We start from the raw sequence: 22,623 nt of genomic DNA, 5'->3' as shown, positions 1-22,623 counted from the left end.
AAATGTCACCTTCATTATTGTCGTAAGCACAATCCTGGTCAATGGATGCCATTTGGTCAAGCTGATCACCTGTCCATTATTTTCCATAAACGGGGTGTGGAGAACATTTAAAGCAGCACATAATCTAGATTATCTCATGTCAAGTATGGGGCGGCTGGATTTGGCAGCCATATTCTGGTTTTTTGCAGGTCATTGTTACACTAAAAAAGTGAATGATTGCTAAAGATATTGTCAGAATTTTGGCCTACCAAGGTGATGCCTGTAATGCAACCCAGGCTAAGTCAATAACATGTTTAAATCCCTGCAAACAAACTGACTGCATGGGTATTTTCGTGGTTTTCCCGAGGAGAAACAAAAGTATTAGCTATTGTCGCTTCAGAAGTCCTTCACAAAGCTATGCCTTCCTGAAGCAAGTGGACCTATTGTGCCTTACCACAATTAGCGCAATCCAATCCATTATGTGATGGATGCAAGAGGTAAATGTTTCTAAAGTGATAATACTGTTGTCCGTGCAGCAGATATACCTACCTAGCTGTATGAGGAAGATATTGTCCTTAGGCTCCACTGTATTCCATTCCTTACTGTCATTGAACTGTTGTGGTTTGTTGTAGGAAATAAAGTTAGAAATCGAATTTACTAGTAGCGTCTTTGTAGGAATTTGCACAGTTTCTCCATAAAAGGAGTATAAACCACTATTTATGTTGTTTTGTGAGTTATCTCACTTGTCTAACAGTAACATCAAAACAAGCTCACTATTTATAGTGTATAATTCTCTTCCTAGTCAAATTCAGGGAGTATTATATGCCAAAGGTGTTTGTACTGCATGTAAAAGGAAAAATTGCATATTGTTTCCAGTAATTTGATAACCACTTATATGTCAGGTGTATTTCTGAAAGAATATGCAAAATTTCTACTTATTATTTGGCCAACATTTTTTTTTAGATCACATTGCAATAGATTTATTATGTACCCTAGAATAGTAATGCTCTGAGACTAACTGAATGATAAGGACATTTAAATTTTACATATGTGATAAATATTACAAACTTAAAGGTTATTAGCAAGAGAAACCTTTTTTTATGTTCACCTCATTTTGCTTTCTTAAAGACACTATAATATGTTGTCATCCTTTTCTTTGCAATCTACAGTATTCAAATTTCTGTAACATCTTTGAAATTTGTGTTTTAGAAGTATTAAACTTAAAGAATACTTTTGAGAGTTTAGCATGTTTCTTTTCCTATGCTGTATTAATAAAGAGTGCAACTGCAGCTTAAATTCAAGTCAACGATTTTGATTTATTTTTGTCTTTTGTAAAAAAGGTTTTGAGATATATTTATATATATTTATATCAGCTATCATATTGTAAATAATGCAGAGAGGTCACTTTTGTTTTATAGGCACTTGTAACGGCATAAAAGGTAATTAAGTAATTTACAGATATTTTAATGATTATAAATGTTCACTTTGCATATTATTGTATTATCTTTTTGTGGCAACAGGTTTCGCACTTTTAAAACCCTATGTTTTTTTAAGAGAACACTAGTTTTACTACTAGATGTGAAAAATAAAGGATTTGGTATTAATTTGGTAATATTATTTGTAGTTGAATAAAATACCATAAAGGTAGCATGTGCGTATCTGCATCTTATTACGTTGTCTTAGCAACTGTGACCCGGCTGTGTTGCTCTTCTGTCTCATGTAGATAAATGAATTACCTTTTTTATTGTTCTCAGATGCATTGAATTGGGTTCAGTTTTACAACAATTGGAAAATGATAGCTGGAAACCGGATTTTATTCCAAGAAGCTTAACCTCACACACCAAAATTACCATACATATGATTGTGAACTTGTCACAATTTATCTTTCCATTGAATGTTACAGACATTCGTTAGAAGGATGAAAATTCACGGTGTATACTGGCTACAAGCCCTTAATCTATGCATTTTCTGAAAAGCCCGCCCGATAAAGCATCTTCTTTAACCCTCTGAGGGGCCAGGGTTTTCACTAAGAAAGCACAACTTTCCCAAAACTGCTATGAGAAAAAATTATTATTATTATTTGATTTTATTGTAAAACTTCTCCTGGTATTTCATACCTGGATTTGTTTTCTTTTGATATATTGCCTTAATTTCTTTGACATATATTAATATGCATGTATATAAACGTTCTTACAGGTATCACAAAAAATATTCTATCTTGCTGCTTAGAGGGTTAAACAGTTTTCCCTTCAATCTGGGGAAAAAACTATGATGTGATACTTCAACACAGCATATTACACTTTATGTACCTAAGAATTATCATATGAAAATAGTTCATCAATTTCAAGGATTATCATATCTTGGAATTAAACCAACAATAAAATGAATCTCTTCAAAATTTATTTGGTCAAGTATCAAGAGAGATGTTCAGCATTGGAGGAAATCTTGTATTCCATGTCAAAAATCTAAAATATCCTGGCATACAGAATAAATATTTGGGAATACAGTAGAAGTCCAGAAATTTGCAAAGTCCGCTTTCTCCTCCTCTGGTCGGGACCAGAGCTTATGCAGATTTTAGGATTTTGCGTATTTCAAGGCAGAAAGATAAATCATAATATTCAGACTAAAACTGCAAAATAAGTAGGGCATAGTAGATACATTTAATTAAATTATTATATACATTATTGCAATAATTTATTATATGCATTAAATTATTATTACATATGTATAAATTGATTATATTATTCATTGTATTATATGTACACAGCATCAAGATTTCCCCTCATGCAAAGATTTCCTGTTTCGGATTCCAGTGTTAGAATCACTATAGCTATAAAATTTCAACAGCTTTTCTTTATTTTTCCGTATATTATACGCAATCGTATCGCAATTCCATATGATTGTGCTATAAAATGCACCTTGCACTTTTTGCATTACCATCAATGCAACATGTTTACGTTTTTTCAACGTTGCAAGCATTGAAATCATGAGTGCATATCTGTAATTGTATGAAATTTAAAATATTCTTAATTTATCCACAAGATATCCAAATAAAAAAAAGGCAGCACTAAATAATGTCATGAAATAACAAAGCTTAGAAAATACAACAACGTGAATCGAACTTGAAAGAAGATTTGAGTGAATCATCTGCTTTCTTACCTCGATGCAGAGATTAGAGAAGAAAAAACTTTTATCACGATGTCAATAATTGGGTATTTCCGTTATGACTCATTATTATTCGGTAATTATGACGTCATTATTCGGTAAGTATTTTTTCTTCGATATTTCGTACTCAGTGTTGTGGTTTCTAGAACCTATAAACCGAATGTTTATATTTTGAGAGGCAATGCGAATTTCAGGAGTTGGCGGATTTCAGGTTGGCGAATTTTCGGTATTTGACTGTATAGATCAATAAGCATTGAGGGGTTAAAATTTTGAGAGTCAATGTTTTGAAAACTACTCATGTGATTTTTTACAAAACTTGGCAGTTTAGCATAATTTCAGCCGTAGAATCGAAATATGGAAAAAAATTGGTGTGTCATTTCAGAAAAAGTCCGATTTTTTTTGTCAAAATACCTATATTAGAACAATGCTATATATAAATCTAATACATATCCTATGTCACACTTTTGAGACATGAAAAAAGCAAATTGAATTTCATCAGTCGGCCTTCTAGAATGGGAGATATGAGACTGTACCTTTTTTTTTTTTTTTTAGCCCAAAGTGCTATTAATTGGAAATGTCCCTTTTTTTTTAGCCTGAATGGCATTAGCCCAGAAGGTCTATTAATTTTATTTTGCGTTGGCTCACTATAAATGTCAGTTCACTTTTCAAATTGTTGCCACCAAATATTAGAACCCTGTGTTATATTTAAAGAAATTAAATAATGAAGAATCTGCTTAAATGTATGTATATGCTTCTTGTATTGTGATAAAACAACGGTACCTAAAACCATCAAATTTTGAATAACGTATTTCTAGACCCGAATATGAGCATCTGGAAGCCCGAATTTGGAATTTGAAATATTATCGATCTTATATTTTGTAACATCTTCGTAACATGTTTGATTAACAAACTCAACGATTTCAAAGCAAGCAATGGCAACACCATATGAGGGAAAAAATTATCTCCAGTGCACAAGATTGTTTATTGGAAAATCTAAAGATAAAATTATTTTGCAATATTGCTGCTGGATTTTATGGTTTAAGTGTGAAGAACATGATATTTAATAAATAAAGGTTACATGCTAAACGTTAAGAAAGCACCCCTTTGGGCATAATGTAAAATCTGAAAGCTTTCAGTTCCCCCTCCTCCCCCCACAGTGTTGTTTTCTTGAAAATGGACACCAGACACTGGCATTTAGCAGCATGTTTTTAACACTTTTTAAAATCATTTAAATAGATTTTAGTGGTTATGCCATTACAAAAAGCACACACTGTTGTTTAGTTTCAAGATTTTCATGATTCAAGATCACTTTTTGTTTTGCGGGAACTCATCTTTTGATAAATTGCCAATTTAACTCGCTGTTGTCATTGGGAACCTTTTTCTTCTCACAGTGGATTATTTTCAGCTCCATTCATTGTATTTGAAATCTGTTATTTAAAAATGTGTTTAAGGTATATCCTAGGACATATCTCTTGATGCTAAAAATGTCTAGACATTTTACCCAGTTCACAACAAGATTATAGTCCATCTGCCTTTCTCCTAGACTCGCACAATAGCTAGTGGTATGTGGTGGTTTTTCATTCCCAAAATAGCTATTAAAAAAAAAAAGGCAAATAGATTGTTGTTTAGATTAAATGTATTTTATACTACTGGTTTTATCTTCCAAAGTTTGATTAATTTGTAATTTATATTTTTTTAGCAAACCTTAGTAAAGCAGAGTAGTATGGATGATTCAATGGCATTTCAAGACCTTGAAAGTGATAGTGGAACTGATGATGAATTGCGTTATATTGAAGAGCATCAAGCTGTTGAAGAAGAATATCGACCCCCAACTCCACGACCGTCCACACCTTTGCCTACATCTCTTTCTGATCATGGCATAATACCTCAAAATAAAGGGCTTCCTTGGGTTCCAAAAGTTCGGCCAAAAGATATAGATAGCTTTTTAGACCATACTCGCATGAAGTTTGTGGGTTTTCAATTGAACAATGATCAGACATCTCTAGCTGGTTTGCCTCTTCCTATTCATGAAGGTCTTAAAGTTTTAAAACAGGTTCAAATGCATCATTTTTATTTTTATAATTTTTTAGATAGTTGGAACATAATTTGAAAGTGGTTATTTGTATGCCCCCTTCAATTTGATTTTCACTATAGTCAGTAGTTATGTGTAGTATGTGATTATTTTTATAAACAGACAACTATATTTCTGGAAATATTGTACATATTATTATACATCCGTATTCTTAAAGTTCTAAAATAGTGAATTTAAATCACAGGCATATCTCATAACATTGCATTAAAAGTAGACATATGAACTTCTTTCTCAAAATGTCTAAAAATTGTATTTACCCTGTGTGTGCTATAAGTATTAAAGCTGTTTTGCTTTCTAGCCATATCTCTTGCTTGCAGAAATAGTGGTTTTAATTTTTAGTTGTGTTCAGAACTTGATTGCTAGACATACGAGTACTGGTTTTTAGTCTTTCTCTTTGTAAGCTTAATAATTTAATTGTTTAAATGTTTAATTACATTTGATTTTAAATATGCAGTGTGTGACTTTTGTTTATGACACTTGAATAGTTATTCACAGTACTAGTTTTCATGTAATTTTAATGCAAATTTTGAAGTAATGGGAGAATTAATAATCTTATACATTAAATGTAGGTGAAATGTGGAAATGTTGCGGGAAAGAAATGAGATATCATCTAAACAGTCTTTTGATGACAAGTCGCAGATCACTTTAAGGCCCTTGATATTTTTATTACTTGACCTAATTTCTGAAGAAAGTCTTACAAATTTCCAAAATTATGATAACTACTAGAATGTGAGGGAGGGACATAAAGGTTATGTGATTACTGAAGTGGCACTGACTAGCTTACTCTGTGCATCATTATAGACAAAGGTGATACATGTGAAATGCTGTACAATGAAATATGCTTGTAATTATTTTAAATCTGCTTTATCAGATTTTTTAATTTATATCTATGCATTTGGGTGAAGAATCCTGAATTGTGAATACTGTTGCCCCACTAATGGTTGAGTGGTTAAGATCTATGAACACATGTAGTTCGACATTAGTTTTAGCCCAGATGAATGGGCTGGCTGCAGGGTCGGTTTTTATCATTTTCCTCATGTGGAAAGTGAGTGCGAACTAGTTTTCTTTAGAAAGTCCTGGCCAGACATGTCTTGCAGAGACTACTTGAGTTATGTGCATCAGTTTAGCTCTTACATCGTAATAATGCACTTTCTCGTGTTATCAATATTGTTGTTCAATATTTGGCTTAAAAGAAAAGTCAGAAATTTGTTGCAACCTTCATATAGTCCAGATCTAACTTCATGCAGCTATATATTTTATTCTGTAATCTAAAATCAGAGCTTTGAGACCAGTTTCGATTCATCAGTGGCTGTGTTAAATTAGACATGCATTAAAGAGAATGTTGAAAGATAGAAGAGGAAAGTAGGTTGGTCAGTTGTATAGCAATTAGTGGTGATTGTTTTGAAGAGGACTTTATCACTCAGCCTAATATAATTCAAGATTAGTTAACCCTTTGACTACTACTGGGGCATAAATGTCCACTAAAAGTTAAAAAATTACTGCTAGTTTAAAAGGTACTTAGAATATCCTGAATGTTGGGGATCGTCTTCCAATAGTTGGAAAATCAAAATGCCACTGGTCTCGCTGTGTGCAGATGAACATAGAGAAAAAAACAAATATAAGTTCCCAATGTATAATGTTGGGTTATGTGGGTTATGCAAAGAGTGCTTTACCCCTGTACCATACAATGTAAATCTATTTCATATAATAAAATTTTCCAGAATAATAGGTGCTTATAGTAAGCTATATGTGGGACTTATGTATCCCACCATTAACTACAGCTGGGACATATGTATCGCAGCCTTTGCCGTGAAAAGCATTTGTCAAAAAATCCCAAATGCTAAATTTACCTTATTTATGACATATTTTGTTCACGTTGATAGAAAACGGGATATTTTTTAATTAGTAGTCAGAGGGTTAAATTCATTTTCATTCTTCTTTTTTATACCCCCTACCCCTCATGTGATCATTTCTAATTTAAACAAAAATATTTCATTGTAATTTTAGGTTATCAAAACATTTGATTAATTTGTTTTCTTCTGTTCTGTATTAGAGTTTTGATTAATATCAGTTTATTACTTTGTAGCACGTGTATGTATCCTTAGCTGAAGTACAAATTAAACGAGAGGACGAAATATCAAAACTTCCATTGTCAAAGGTAATCAGCTTTCTATGTATACTTTTTCACATTGAATGATGATTTGTGCATAACAGTCTCTCTGCTCTTTTTTTCGGGGGGGGGGTCATTTTTCAAATATAGAACAATAACTACATTTAAATTTTATTTGCATAGTAAATGTCTTTAAATTTTTTTAACTGCATATTTAGTAATCTGTATAATTTGAGTCATCTTAAATAACATTACAATTTCTGTCCATCCAGGGATCGTCTTTAATATGTTCGATTAGAATTTATCTGTTTAGTTCAGTAGTCTTTTAAAAAATGTTCATATCTATGGTCTTTCAAAGGTACGGTTAGTTATAATTCTACTTTTTCTTTTATAGATGGCCTTGTATTGTATTTCTTTTTCATATTTCCTGATAAATATTATAATAATATTTTTTCCGTGACTAGCAATTTATAAAAAACTCGGCTTCCTTCATCCGATCTTCTCATTTTTAAGTCAAAAAAAAATTTATACTTGAGACGTGAAGAGGAAGATGTTTTGAAGGCGGTTAATTTAAAAAAAATAGACGACTCTGATGAGAATTCAGTTTTTAAAATGGTAAATGAGAGGATAGTAAAAAATCAGTACGATGTCGACATCTTAAGCATGGAATAAAAGCTTAGACTGTTCCCCACATCAAACAAACTCTGGGAGTTAATTATTTTTTTTTTAAATTGCCAAAGAAAATTTCAAATATTATATATATTAAATATATTTAAAAGAATAAATTGAATTTAAATATAAATTTAATTAATTCTTTGCACCACTGCTGCAAGGAATGAAATTTAAATTTTAACAAACATGTAAATACGTAAAAAAGCAAATTTAAAGTTAAAATTAAAAAAAGTGCAAACATATAAAGGTTTAATTTTCCAACTTATCTACAATATCATTTAAATTCAGATAGCATAAGTAAATCAAGTGCAAAACCAAACAATGAAAATAAATTCACCAATTACCAAATTAAAATTAATCTAAAAAATTTTTTTTTAAATGCATAAATGACTGTTGAGCAGGCAGGAGACAGACTTATCAAGGGGAAGTTGCCTCCAAACCTAACTCTTCAATCATTCAGTTCGTGTTTTGTCATTCATTCAGGCAAGGGTAAAAGTCAAAACCAAAAGTCAATACATAGTGAAGAATGTCCATAAAGAAATACCAATAAAATGGTGCCCTGAGAAATTAGCAATTAAAAATTAAAGGTCTAAAAGGAAAATAACAATAATGAAGTATTTTGAGAAATAAGCAATGTAAAGTTTAGTAATAAATTAAATTTCTTTTTTTTAATTTTCAGAAAAATTAATTTAGAAACCAATGCATTTTAGAAACCCTTGTCTACAGAAACCTCACCGACACGAATGTGCATATAAATCAAAAAGGAACTAGACATAATTTATATAAACCAATAAGAAACTAAAAAGAACTAATTCATATTTGCACAATTCTGCAACAGAACTCTCATTTAACATTACAAACAAGTTTACATTTACAGAGCAAACTTACATCTCTTGATTGGCTAACTCCCTACCATAAAAAGTTGGTCAGTTAAAATTAAAACTTGAATTACATACTTTTAGGATCTTCTTTGATTTTTTCTAGATTTATATTTTAATATTAAAGTTTACAAAATTTTTAATAAAACAAAGATAGCAGCTTGGCACTCTACTTATGTTAGTGCCATCTATATAATTTGCAGAACCCACTTACATCACTTAGGAAATACTTTTGCAGACCCCAAAGCTAATATGGTAGGTAAGTTAGAATTAAAACTTACTATTTACTTGCTTTTTCTAGATATGTAATTATATTTTTAAGTATATTTGTTTTTTATAAATTATGTCTAGTTCCTTTTTAGTTTCTTTTTGATTGATATGCATATTTGTGTCGGGGAGGTTTCTGTAGACAAGGGTTTCTAAAATGCATTGGTTTCTAAATTAATTTTTCTAATTTTTTTTTTAAAATTTAATTCATTATTAAACTTTGTGTTGCTTATTTCTCAAAATACTTCATTATTGGTATTTTCCTTTTAGACCTTTAATTTTTAATTTCTAATATCTCAGGGTACCACTTTATTGGTATTTCTTTATGGACATTCTACACTATGTATTTACTTTTGGTTTTGACTTTTACCCTTGCCTGCATGAATGACAAAACACGAATTGAATGATTGAAGAGTTAGGTTTGGAGGCAACTTTCCCTTGATAAGTCTGTCTCCTGCCTGCTCAACAGTCATTCACTTATGCATTCAAAAAAAAAAATTTAGATTAATTTTAATTTGCTAATTGATGAAATTATTTTCATTGTTTGGTTTTTGCACCTGATTTACTTGCGCTATCTGAATTTAAATGATATTGTATATTAGTTCGAAAATTAAACCTTTATATGTTTGCACTTTTTTTAATTTTAACTTTAAATTTGCTTTTTTACGTATTTACATTTTTGTTAAAATTTTAATTTCATTCCTTGCGGTAATGATGCAAAGAATTAATTAAATTTGTATTTAAATTAAATTTATTCTTTTAAATATATTCAATATATATAATATTTGAAATTTTCTTTGGCAATTTAAAAAATAATTAATTAACTCCCAGAGTTTGTTCGATGTGGGGAACAGTCTAAGCTTTTATTCCATGCTTAAGATGTCGACATGGTACTGATTTTGGTACTGATTTCTCAGGGTACCACTGTGGTACCCTGAGAAATTAGCAATTAAAAATTAAAGGTCTAAAAGGAAAATACCAATAATGAAGTATTTTGAGAAATAAGCAATGTAAAGTTTAGTAATCAATTAAATTTTTTTTAAAAATTTTTCAGAAAAATTAATTTAGAAACCAATGCATTTTAGAAACCCTTGTCTACAGAAACCTCCCCGACACGAATATGCATATCAATCAAAAAGAAACTAAAAAGGAACTAGATATAATTTATATAAACCAAATAAGAAACTGAGGCATTGTCATCCCAATGGGAAATTTTTGTTATTTCATGGTCGTTTATTATAAATTCTCAACATTTTTCTCAAATTCTGTTACCTGAAAAGTGTCACCCTCTGTAGCATTCACCAAAACTTTTCCTTTTCTGCCCTATATTTCTGTTACTGGCCCTTGCAGTCACATCTGTTTGACACTAATGATATTGCCTCTTCTGGCAAAGTTCTAGCCTCTGCTGAGGTGGCGATCTGAAAAACTATTCAATCAGCCAGCCTCTGCACATATCCCACCATGTGCTTATGCTTGCTGGCTTTTGAATTTTACTACTAAATTAAATATAATAAACTTTCGAAACGATTCCGTTTTGAGGAGTGTAAAAAAATTGCAGCGAAAATGTATGCGCAAAAGCGCCAAATCTAGCAAACGCTCCCATTTAACAGCGCGTCGAATCTAGCATAAGCGCTGATTTCAGATTGCGTAAGTTTATATAGTTTTATATTTCTTAGGACGCCATTGAAATACTAGTTTAATTTTTAAATCCTATGGATTTAACAATTTGGGAATTGCCCATGACGAAAAGTCTGCAATTGAATTTTGGGTAAAGTGCAGAATCACCCACTGCTTGACGCGTTTTTAAGAATTGCACATACTCGGTATCCATGTACACAGAGACCTATTTTCACTTAAAAAGTAAAAGAAAATTGACAAGAATCCAATTGTTTTTACCCTTGTAAAGAGAGGCAAACAAATAAGTGGGCGAATCTTCACTTTACCTCACCCAAAGAGATGAAATTATGATTTACCGATAAATTGGTAGTGAAATAGCGATGCAGGCATCCATTCAGTTATGTTGAGCAATTTTTATATAAATTATAATAATGATCTGAAATAGTTATTTACTCTTATACTTCCATTCATTCATGTTTAGCCTTTTTTATATAAATTATAATAATAATAAAGTATTACATGAAATTAACCTTTCATCTAAATTAAAACATCAATCTTAGATAGTTATTTAGTATTATACTTCCTTTCTTGCATTAGGGTTGCCGCAATTATTTTTGGCAGCACGGGCATCAACAATAGTTTGGCAATTTTTTACGGTGCCCTTAAAAGCGAATAGTACCAAACTTTCAAGCTTGGTAGAATTTCTCACCTAAAAAAGTTCTGAATTGGTGGAAGCAGCCACTGTACCATCACTTCAATCATCTTGGCATTTTACTTCTTGCCGTGCATTTTTAAACATTTCCCAAATGTCAGTGTCAGTTCCTGGCTAACCCAGCAGGAAATTGCATATGCCTTTGCACCAGCTTAGCACTTGGCCTTTCAAATTTGCTTTAGCAATTGTAACTTTCTGCATTTCTGGAACAGGATACAATATGAAATGCAGATCCACTTGTTCTAGACATAACAGAACCCTTTTTATCAAAAGTGGCAGCAGATTTCATAGCGGACCATATGGTCTCGACTATGAACTCAAAACCCTGCATTGGTTAACTAGAGCCAGTGGAGCTTGAATCCTTGAAGGCGCTAAAATAAATTTTCCTCTGTTGAGCAACATGGCACATAAATTTTTTCGAGTGTCAAATGTTAAGATTCTAGCTAAATTAACTTTACTTTGCTGGCTAGATCTTTACTTGAACTGTGAAGTAACTATTAGCTAAGTTCAATTGTATCAATTACAACACATGGAAAGGGTGAAAAGACCCTTTTATTCAGCTTAAGAAAAGTATTCAAAGTTGGCACTCCTAATGCTTACAAATCTGTGTCAAATCAGTCAAAGCTGCATAGAGGTGGTTTAATGCATAGTTGGCTCTTGGCCGTACCACTGACTTAGATTAATCAGCAATTAATATGCACAGCCATAAACTAACAGGCCTAATCTGGAGTAACTCAGACACCATAAATAGTGTCTTTCTACCCTACTTTGCATATCGCGCAAAACTAAAACTCATTCCGGTTAGAAAGTGTGGCTTGAAAATAAGTGCAATAAAAAGGTTTCTTCAAAATAAAATTAACTGTTAAATAAATCCTCGCAGCTCTGTTAATTTCATTTAAATAAATGGCAGTATTAAAATGATATTTAATGTCATGAAATTTATGTATATTTTTCAGAAGTTTGGAATATCTGATATGTATTATAATATTTTCAATAAAGAAGAATGAAGTAGAAATATGCTTAACTTTTCACATAAAATACTGCATTCTTAAATTTACAAAATAAAGTGCACTTTCAGAAGCAGTTCATTCTTAAAGAAACAACATCTTTTATTTCAGGAATACAAAGTGTATTTTTTAGGTTCAAATAAATCTGATATGAAATTAATAGACTATAAATACAACACCCAAAAAATGAAAGGCAGTTGCTTGAGAAGTTAAACAGGTCATCTACAAAAGCGAATGGAGAGAGTATTATATTCGTCAGTGTGTATGAAAGGTGATTTGAATTGTTAAAATATTTAAAAGTGTCAACAATGGGATTAACAGCAAACTGCATCCATGAAGTCAGGAAGAGGGTTATTTGGATGTAGAAAATTACATGAGGGCTATCTGCCTAAGAGGAGGGATGCCATTATGGAAAATGTTTTATGGGTAGCTTACTTATTTTCACATTACACACAGAGAAATCCAGCTGTGCAATCAATCTGTTTGCCTGGGTTTGAATTTTTGGACAAACTACCAGTACTCAGCAGTTCTTAACAGCTCTGCTAATGACAGAGTTGAAGATCAATGAATTAAAAAATCATGCTAATGACAAAGAAGAAGATCAATGAATTAAAAAATCATGATAATGAGAAAGAAGATCAATGAATTAAAAAAGTGCATTTTGTACTATAACATTAAAATAACCCATATAATTCTTATTCAATTTATGTATTCATAAACATAATATTCTTACATAAAAATTCTGATAAATGCTAAATGATCATAAATTAACTTACTGGGAAAATGTAGCGAAATACAGAAAATAAGGATTTATACATGTTGAAAAATGCAAAATTTTAAATATATAAGAATATTTATACATATCTTCTTAAGAAACGTATTTTTATCTAATTAATTACATAAATGTTATTAGATTGTAAATGTATCTGAAAATGAACGATTTATTCAATCATTAACTCCTATGGATGTTATTACTATCAAGAAATCTAGTTAATAAATATATATCATGTAATGATGAACATTTAACTGTAAATATAAAATTAAAAGTAGTAATGGCATGCAAAGTGTGACACAAAAACAAAAAGAGACTGGTCCAATTGGTTCCATTGTATTTACAGAATCAGTTCCCCATAACATTATCACCTTCAAAGTAGTTCCCTTCAGCATTCACACACTTTTGCATTTGGTGTTGCCTTTGCTGGTAACAGCTCTGGCATGAAGTTTTTGGAGGCCCTTCAGGAGATTCTCCATTTTTGGCTGAATCTCTTCCGTCTGTGGTAAAATGCATTCCTTTTAAGCAAGATTTAACTTTAGGAAATAAAAAAAAAGTCTCATGGAGCCAAATGAGGTGAATCAAGAGGATGCCCCATCACAGTTATGTTTTTGCTGATTAGAAACTGCTCTACAGATAGGGCCGTGTGAGTGGGTGTATTGTCCTCGTGCAACAGCCATCCATCACTCCCCAACTGTGCCTTTTTTTTTTTTTTTTTTTTTTTTTTTTTTTGTAATTTTTTCATGAAGTCTCTTTAGTACTTCAATGTAGTAGTATTGATTAACAGTCTGACCACTGGGATCCCACTCGATCATGATGAATGTCTTCCACACTTCCCCTTCCCCCTGAAAACCATTTATGCCATTCAGACACATGTCCTCAAGACAAAGATTCATCTCCATAAGCCTCGGTTAACATTTGAAATGTTTCCTCCGTAGCTGATTTCTTAAGTTTCTCAAGAAACTTTATGTTTATTCACTGTTCGTTTTTTGCACTAGATATTTTTCTGGCAGAATTGAGTTGCACATGTTCACTCGATGATGCAGTACTCCCAACTGGTGTGATCAGTTAAATCAAAACTGGACTCATGGGTAAAGGAGGTGTGTGGCATGACACCACCAAAACAGTTGTTGCCAACTCTACTCTTTTTTCAAGCTACACAGTCTCTTTTTTTTTTTTTTTTTTTTTTTTGTGCGTACACTTATAAACTATTTAAGCAAGAATTAAGGCACAGTATAAGAGATTCTATGTGTAGTGCTAAAAGTAAAGTAGAAATTTTAGTGTATTAGTTAATATTTAGTATATTGTTGAATATAAGAACAAAATTTCAATAAGTATTAAGATAATTATTTTCTTATTTTTTGTAATAATTCTGTTTCAAGTCGTAAATATGTTAATTATTTTTTTGGTTATCTCTGATTATCCACCCAACCTGAAGAAGAATCACAGTGTAATCAGTGTAATGCACTGTGGTGCCAACCTAGAAGAAGCCATGAATGTTGTGCTCGCATTATGGCAGTGCAGAATTCAACTTTTGAAATTCAACTGTTGACTTCAGTTATGACTGCTGCTTATTGTAATTAGTGTGTAGTTACAACGAACTGTAATTCTACTTTGGAGTTTGCCTGCTAATAAAAAAGTACTGTATACATAAACGTAAAACTGAAAATGGCATAAAATGGCAACAAATTAACCAAATAAAAAAACAATTGAACTTTATCCACCAGCCGTGAAAATGTAAATATAGTCAGATTTTCATTACTGTTGTTAAAGGGATAAAATGGAGCATTTTGTTAGCTTTTATTTTTCTGATGTCACAGTAGTATAGAAGTCTTACAGCTCAAAAGCGGTTATCTGTTCGTTCGTAATTGTGATGACAGAATTTTTGAAATTTTGGAATCTTATTTTTGTATTTTTATTTATTTATTTATTTTGTAATAGTAGCTTTTTCCAAATTTGTGCAATTCTGTGTTTTTTTAAAGTCAAAACACGTCAATATACGCATGGGACAGAAGCAGGAAAAAAAATGTTTTATTATGGATGTTTTTCATGTGTTTTCAATTAACTTGTTGCTATTTTGTGGAATTTCCAGTGTTTCTTGCATTTTTAATTTTGTTCATGTATTGCTGTTTTATGTAATTTTCAGTGAAACTACTGTTTTTCATTTCTGAGATTGGTGAAAAATTAGTTTCCAATGATTGGCCATTATGTAGGGGGGTTGGGTAGATAATCAGAGAAAAGTATTTTTTCCCTTATCCCATCCCTTAAGTCTCACAAAAAGTAAAAGTACTTAAAGATCAGAAATAGAAGTAATATTTAACTATTAAAAAAAGGGCTTTACTTTGAAGAGAACATTAATTATAGGATGAATATATTTGATTTAAATGGCATTTGAGATAGGCTCTGTAAATGGAAAGAAATATTTTGTGTTAATAATACAATAAAACTTTGATTTTAATTTTTGTTATCATAAATCAAATAAAAATTCCTTTCAAAGACTTGTGAAAGCATTTCAATTAAAACTATTCTAAGTGTAGGAAAGTTAAGAGCATTTAATTCAGTTTAGGTAAAATATTGTTTAAGAAAGTAATCTTTCAAATATGGAGGACTTTCAGATATTGTAGAAAGATATAATGTGTATATCTTTATGATATAGTTGTAAAATGTTAAACATATGTTAAAACCTATAAACATCTGAATGTTTTGATAGACAATGGGGTGTCCACTGCATCAAGCCATTTGAACAGAAAAAATGCCTTAGAGCCTATTCTTGCTTCCTCTGTGGTGTTTCCCTTTAAAAGAAAGGCTCTCCATGATGGCATCCCTCCCCACAGGCAGATAACGCTCAAGATGCTTTGTCTTAATCAGTTTGTCATGACTACTGTTCCTTGCAATTGCTTTTGGAAACATAACTGGAATCCTGAGTAGGAACAGGGAGTTTACTCAAAATTATGTTCTTGCATGTGTAGAAGATACAACAAAGATTAGAAGAGTTAAATTTTACCTATATTTCTCACAGTCTACAGCCGTTCCCGCATTTCGGAAAACGTAGAAAATGAGAAATAAACTAACTAAATAAGAACTAAACTTAGATGCTTTACAGAGAGTAATAATGCAAAGATTGGCCTTTTAACACTACATATGTAGTGAGCAGAATGCAAAAAACTACAATACGTCTTCATATATCAGCGAGAACCAAGTTCTTGCCTTAAAGGCAGACATAAACTGGCTGAAAAGCATGTGCATGGTAAGGCAGCAAAAAGTCTGTCTATTTTGGCTAAAAGCCATATCTTAATGCTTATACAGTTTGCAACCTCATTTGTATAAACAATTCTACTCGCGCTTATTCTGGCCGGAAATGAAAAATAAGAGCAGAAAGCAAAGTTTTAAAATAAAACAAATTTTAGTAAAACTTAAAATTCTTATAAGCTAATCTAAGCTTACCTTGCCTAGCCTATCATGTATAGAACTATTTTATTCTCTGTTGATAAAAGTGCTTATTAATGTTCCTCCTACTTTTCTCTGAAGTAGAAACATTCAAATATCTATTAACGAAACAATAATGAAATGACTTACTTTTGCATTACTTGAAGATATCGTCAAATTTTATTAGCACTGTATTTTTTATTATTATTGTACTACTGTATTTTCCCATTTTATTGATGCTGTTTTATGAAATTTTTAAGATAATAAATTTAGTATACTCTTTTAATGCTCAGGAGAAAACTAAAACTATAACGTATGTTGTTTCAGAAAGAAGTATGCATTCCACAGACTTCAGTTGAAATATTGTATCATGCTATTCTTCCTAGCTTACCTCAGTATATGGTGAGTAATCATGCTTTGAATATAAAACAACTTTTCAAAAAAGTATTTTGAATGATGTATTAGTATGTATTCAGGATGAAATCTCTTTAATAATGTAACATGCATTTGTGTTAGTATTTATTGACTGTATTTGTGAAGATATGAAACATGGTGAACATTTTTGTTTGTATGTTAATTATATTTCTGGAGATCCTTGTAGCATTGTGAAATGATGAAATTTGAACCCAATTATAAATGAAAACAGTGCTGAACTTCTAAAGTTAGAAAACAAAATATTATTTTTCAAAATCACCAGAACCTAAAAGTGCAGAAAAGTAGTAGTTTATCTAAGGCTCTCTTACTTCCACTTGAAAAGCATGTGTATAAGGTTTATGTGATTTTCGTCATGTGTAATATTAATACGAGGCAAATTTCTTTTCAAAGATTTTCCACAAAGGCTTTCCTGCCTTTAAGCAGATAGCATTTGAAAGCTTTATCATAACTGATAATCAGCTATAGGATCAGTTCCTATCTAAACCACTTATTCAAAAGTTAACTCTTTTTAGGATTGTAAGAAATAGAAATTTCAAGTGCTCAGTATTGACCTGGAGCACTGGCTTTTGATGTCATCTGTCAGTTTCCAGTCCTGTTTCTTACGTCAATATAGTTGATATCAAAATGCTCTGCCTTCTTTCAAAGCTTGTACATTGAGTTTTGAGACATCTTCTATAGCATATGCATTTTCTTTTATTCCCAGATTAAATGGTGTGATAATACTCAACTGTTACTCTTTTCCTATGTCATGAATTGATTGCAATGCCATAAAACAATGCACTGCTACTATATGAACACCCATCCTCAAACTACAAAAGTCACGTTCTTTGAATACAGTATACAGAAGAAAAGAATTTCTGACTTAAAGAATGTGATGTGTCATATTGTGATTATGGCTGAAAGTGTAAGGTGAAAGTTAAGGGTAGTTGTGTGCACTTGGGCACAATTATTTTACTTTTTTGAACAATCTGGAGCTCAAACATTTCTATTACAAAAGAAAAATATGACTGAAAGGACTATTCATCACCAACTACTTCAACAAAGACATCTTGAAAATAAATTTTATTGGCTTAAAACTAGTTGTAAGCAATTATATATATTCTTCACGTATGCTCTTTACAGTTTGACAGATTTTCAATCCAGCACATTGGAAATAATATGTTTGACATAAGCTGAAAATACAGTTTTTTTTAGCAAAGAGACAAGATGTCTCACTTTGAAATTCTTTTCATTATTTGTTAAGTCATTACTGCTAATACAGTTTTGGTTACCAACAGTACATCTGTGATTTTTTAATTTTGTACTTTGAAATATTTTTAAGTATGGAGTGGTAGCAGTATTATCTCAGGGCTACTTTTTCAAGGTCTGATCAATTGTATAATGAAATCCACAGTGAAAAATCAAAACTTGTTGGAATATTTAGATGCACCTTCCAGCTACTTCTCTACATAGATGCCACTCTGGCTGAGACGTTTGTTGTAATGTGGTACCAACTTTCCAGTACCCTTGTCATAATAGGCCAGTGCTTTCAGCCGATTATGCTATTCTGCAGCTCATTGTCTGAGCCAAATACTTGTCCTCCTAGCTAGTGTTTCATGTGAGCAAAGAGATTGTAATCATAGGGAGTTGGGTCTCGGCTATGGTGAGGGATCAAACATGATCCAAAATGCTGCAAGAGCATCTTTGTTGCAACTATACTGTGTGGCCACACATTGTCGTAAAGAAGAATAATTCCTGATGACAACATTCCGCTGCACTTATTTTGACTTGCCCTTCATAGATGTTCAAGAGTAGTGCTGTACGAGGCTGTAGTGGTGGTCATACCATGTTCCATGAATTCCACCAAGAGAATACCTTTTCGGTCCCAGAACACAGCAGCCATACACTTTAATGAGTATGCATTCACTGTTTTATTTCTTCAGTTTTGAAATGGTCCCATGTCTCATCCCCTGTGATAATTTTGTTCAAAATCTCACCTTCATCATGGTAGCACTGGAAAAACATGAAGCAGTACCCATTTGGTTGGACAGTATCGTTGGAACCTATCCCTGGCAGAGTTTGTGGCACTGAAGTCTCTCACTCAGAATGATATAGAGAGCTGATCCTGAAATTTTGGGAAATGAATCACTCAGTGCAGAAATTGTGAACCAACAATTTTCTCATATTACCTGATCCTCTCTCACTGAATAAGATTATAGGTTGACACTCATTTCCTTCCCTGCCCGTCTGCATCCTGCTTCAAAGTTCCTGCAGCATTGCTGCCCTTTGCTGTAACTCATGAAAGTTTCTGTACACATTACTCATTCGTTGATGAATTTCAGCTGCATTGCACCCCTATGCAGAAATCTAATGACAGCATGTACGTCACACTTGGCATGAAAGACTATTGTTTGAGCCATGTTTACGTGCTCACTGCAGGCACTCAACTGACAACTGAGACCTGATGTGTTGGACGGGCATACATACGAGAGACTATGTGCAGCACTTCTGCACACAGCATCGCTGGATTTTCATGAGAGTTTGCATTTCATGACTGATCGACCTTGGAAAGAAAAAAAGTCTTTTTAGCTTTTCAACAAAGCTCTCTCTTGGCACCAGTGCTACTTTTTCATATGAGCAAGGTTTTTTGCTGCATTCCACAGATTTCTTTATACCTTTATTTGAAGAGACTTAACAAATATTATTTTGGACGTAATTAACATATCACAATTTTCCAGATTGCTCTGCTGAAAATATTGCTTGCTGCAGCTCCAACTTCTAAAGCAAAAACAGAATCAATCAATATTATGGCTGATGTTTTACCTGAGGAAATGCCGTAAGTTGCTATTTCGTATGTTTTGTTGTCAGCTTCCTCGAAAAAATATAGCTTTTTGTGATTTGCTATGGGAGCTTATATCAAATTCCTATCTGCAAATTTATAAATTCTTTGTAATTCTTATGAAAACTGTCCCAATCTTATAATACTATGTATGAAATTAAATTTTTACAAATTTTTGAAATTTTTTTGTAAAAGCTGTAAAAATTGTGCTAGCTTGGCAGTTTTCCTCCAAATCTGTACTATTTGCTCGTAATCTTAGCTAACATTCTAGTTAGCATTTGAATATGCCCTGTTTATTATGTCAAAAGCAAGTGCTTTCTTCCGTTTGGGATATGTAATTTTTATTATGATTAATTTACATAAAAAAATTTTGATTGAGTGGTTTGCTGAATTTCAGAAACATAATGTTATTAAAATAACAGTAATATATTAATGTTAAGTATTAAAAAAACATTAAAGCAAAACATCCTTATTTTCATGTTCATCTATTAAAAGAAAAATCTTTTTTAATTTTGTTGATTTTTCGATTCTCAAATTTAAAAAAAATAATAACTATTGTGAAGCAAAGTTTTCGGTTACTTTTTAATAAAAGCAAAAATGCTATTGTAAATATATTAAAATTAATTTCATTTTTCTAATTTTCTACTTTTTATTAGAAGTGATTCTTCTCAACATAACTGTTTCGAGAAATATGTCTATTTTCTCTCTAAAAGTAATTTTATTTTTTTTTTCTAAACTTTTTAGGAGCATTCTTATTTTTACTCTCATAATGTTGGCAGTAAATTTATCAATTCATTTTTTATTTTATGCAAATTTTTTTTAGTGCTGTTAAGAATCTTCGTAGTCTTCTCCATTCAGCATAAAAGCATGTAAATGCTTATGTTGTTTAATGTACACTGCACAAAAAAAAAAAAAAAAAAAAAAAAAAAGAGACAGTTCTATATCTCCGGTCTACTGGGCCGATTGACAAAATTCAACTTGCGTTTTTCATGTCTCGAAAGCGCTACTTAGGATATGTATTAGATTTATATATAGCATTGTTCTAATATAGGTATTTTGACACAAAATCTGACTTTTTCTGAAATAACATATGAATTTTTTCCCTCATATTTCGATTCTACGACTCAAATTATGCCAAACTACCAAGTTTTGTAAAAATTGCACGAGTGGTTTTTAAAAAATTAGCTCTCAAAATTTTAGTTTCTCAATGTTAATTGAATTTGGTATATATTTATGAATATCTCTTTTTTATTAAACTTATTTGATTCTTCCTTTCACATTTCAAAATTTAGGTTCATTCCAAATAAAATTCATCCATTTTTTATGATTTATTTTTAAAATGTGTATTTTTAAATAATTTTTTTTAAGTTTTCAAAAACATTGTGAATTATAATCTAAAATTTTTATTATCATCTTAAAGTAGATGTATTTCTAAGCATACCTGCAAAAAATTACCATTTTGTATTCAAAATTTTCGAAGATATACATGAAAATATATATTGGCACATTTTGAAATTTGGCATATTTGTTGAAAGTGATAAAACATCAAATGTGGTTTAGACACTTTGCTAAAATTATTTGGAAATAGAAACTACGTAACTTTTCTCTGATCATGCACAATATAAAAAGGTAGGAACGAGGTGCCTTTTTTTCCACTCCGGCATAATGGAAGGGAAAGGAAAATTGGTTGCTGCATATTAAAAAGTTCGCCGAGTGAATTATTCTTGGCACAAACCAAAAAAATTGGGCCAAGATAAATTTTTTAATTTCTCTGTAAATTTCACACCAAATTTTACAAAATTTAATATCTAGGCATAACTTGAGTCGTAGAATCGAAATATAGAAAAAAATTCATATGTTATTTCAGAAAAGTCCGATTTTATGTCAAAATGCCTATGTTAGAACAGTGCTATATATAGTATATATCTAATATATATAATAAGTTGCGCTTTGGAGACATAAAAACCGCAATTTGAATTTTGTGAATCGGCCCAGTAGAACGGGAGATACAGAACTGTCCCCCTTTTCTTTTGGTGCAGCATACAACAAACATTTTGAGATTCATCTGTTTAATTAAATGGTTAATTTAAAAGTGGATATTAATAATTCTCCCTCAAATTGATGGAATGGCTACCTATTGAAAAGTGCATTCCATTGTATCTGAGTTGCGTTGAATATCTAAATATTTACTGCTCTTACATTCCATAACACGTCTTCATCAGGCACAATAGATTTATCCAATGTAGACTTTCAGTTGTAGGCGAATAAATACTCGATGAGCCAATCTAAAAGTTAAAAATCACCCGTTTCTCTGAAGTTGTGTTAAGAGATATAAGAAAATGTTACAAAGTCTGAGATGCAAAATAATCATGTCTTCAGCGATTTCCGGAATTTCAGGATTTTAAATCATCAGTTTAAATTTAGTAAGATAACATGTTTAAATTATAAAATTAAAAATACTCTGTTTTAATGTTTCTTTAAGAAATAAATATTATGCATAAAGAAATTTTTCTTTAAGTCATTATACTACATGGAACAAAACGTGATTCAAAGCCCAAATTTATATTTTTGATATTTTCTGGATTTAAAGCCATACTGCAGGTATTCCCCATTTGGTTAACTGATTCATTATTGACGTATTATTATTTCAATGTAAGACTTCAGTTATATCAT

The 22,623-nt window shown here is 31.4% G+C and overlaps 1 protein-coding gene across 2 annotated transcripts in view; it reads left to right on the top strand.

Annotated features, from left to right (window-relative positions):
* Positions 1–22,623, top strand: part of Strip (striatin interacting protein) — a 154,802-nt gene that overhangs the window by 73,965 nt on the left and 58,214 nt on the right. For both annotated transcript variants that reach the window (XM_085809746.1, XM_085809745.1), the window contains exons 8-11: positions 4,844–5,197; positions 7,323–7,394; positions 17,025–17,099; positions 19,850–19,947. In XM_085809746.1, the coding sequence (XP_085665872.1) occupies positions 4,844–5,197; positions 7,323–7,394; positions 17,025–17,099; positions 19,850–19,947 (599 nt within the window). The remainder of the gene's footprint in view (positions 1–4,843; positions 5,198–7,322; positions 7,395–17,024; positions 17,100–19,849; positions 19,948–22,623) is intronic.

This window comes from Stegodyphus dumicola, chromosome X2 (genome assembly GCF_044657685.1).
Source record: "Stegodyphus dumicola isolate Sdum_Otavi_A_Nest chromosome X2, ASM4465768v1".
NCBI classification, from domain to species: domain Eukaryota; kingdom Metazoa; phylum Arthropoda; class Arachnida; order Araneae; family Eresidae; genus Stegodyphus; species Stegodyphus dumicola.
This window is presented reverse-complemented; position numbering and strand designations above follow the sequence as displayed.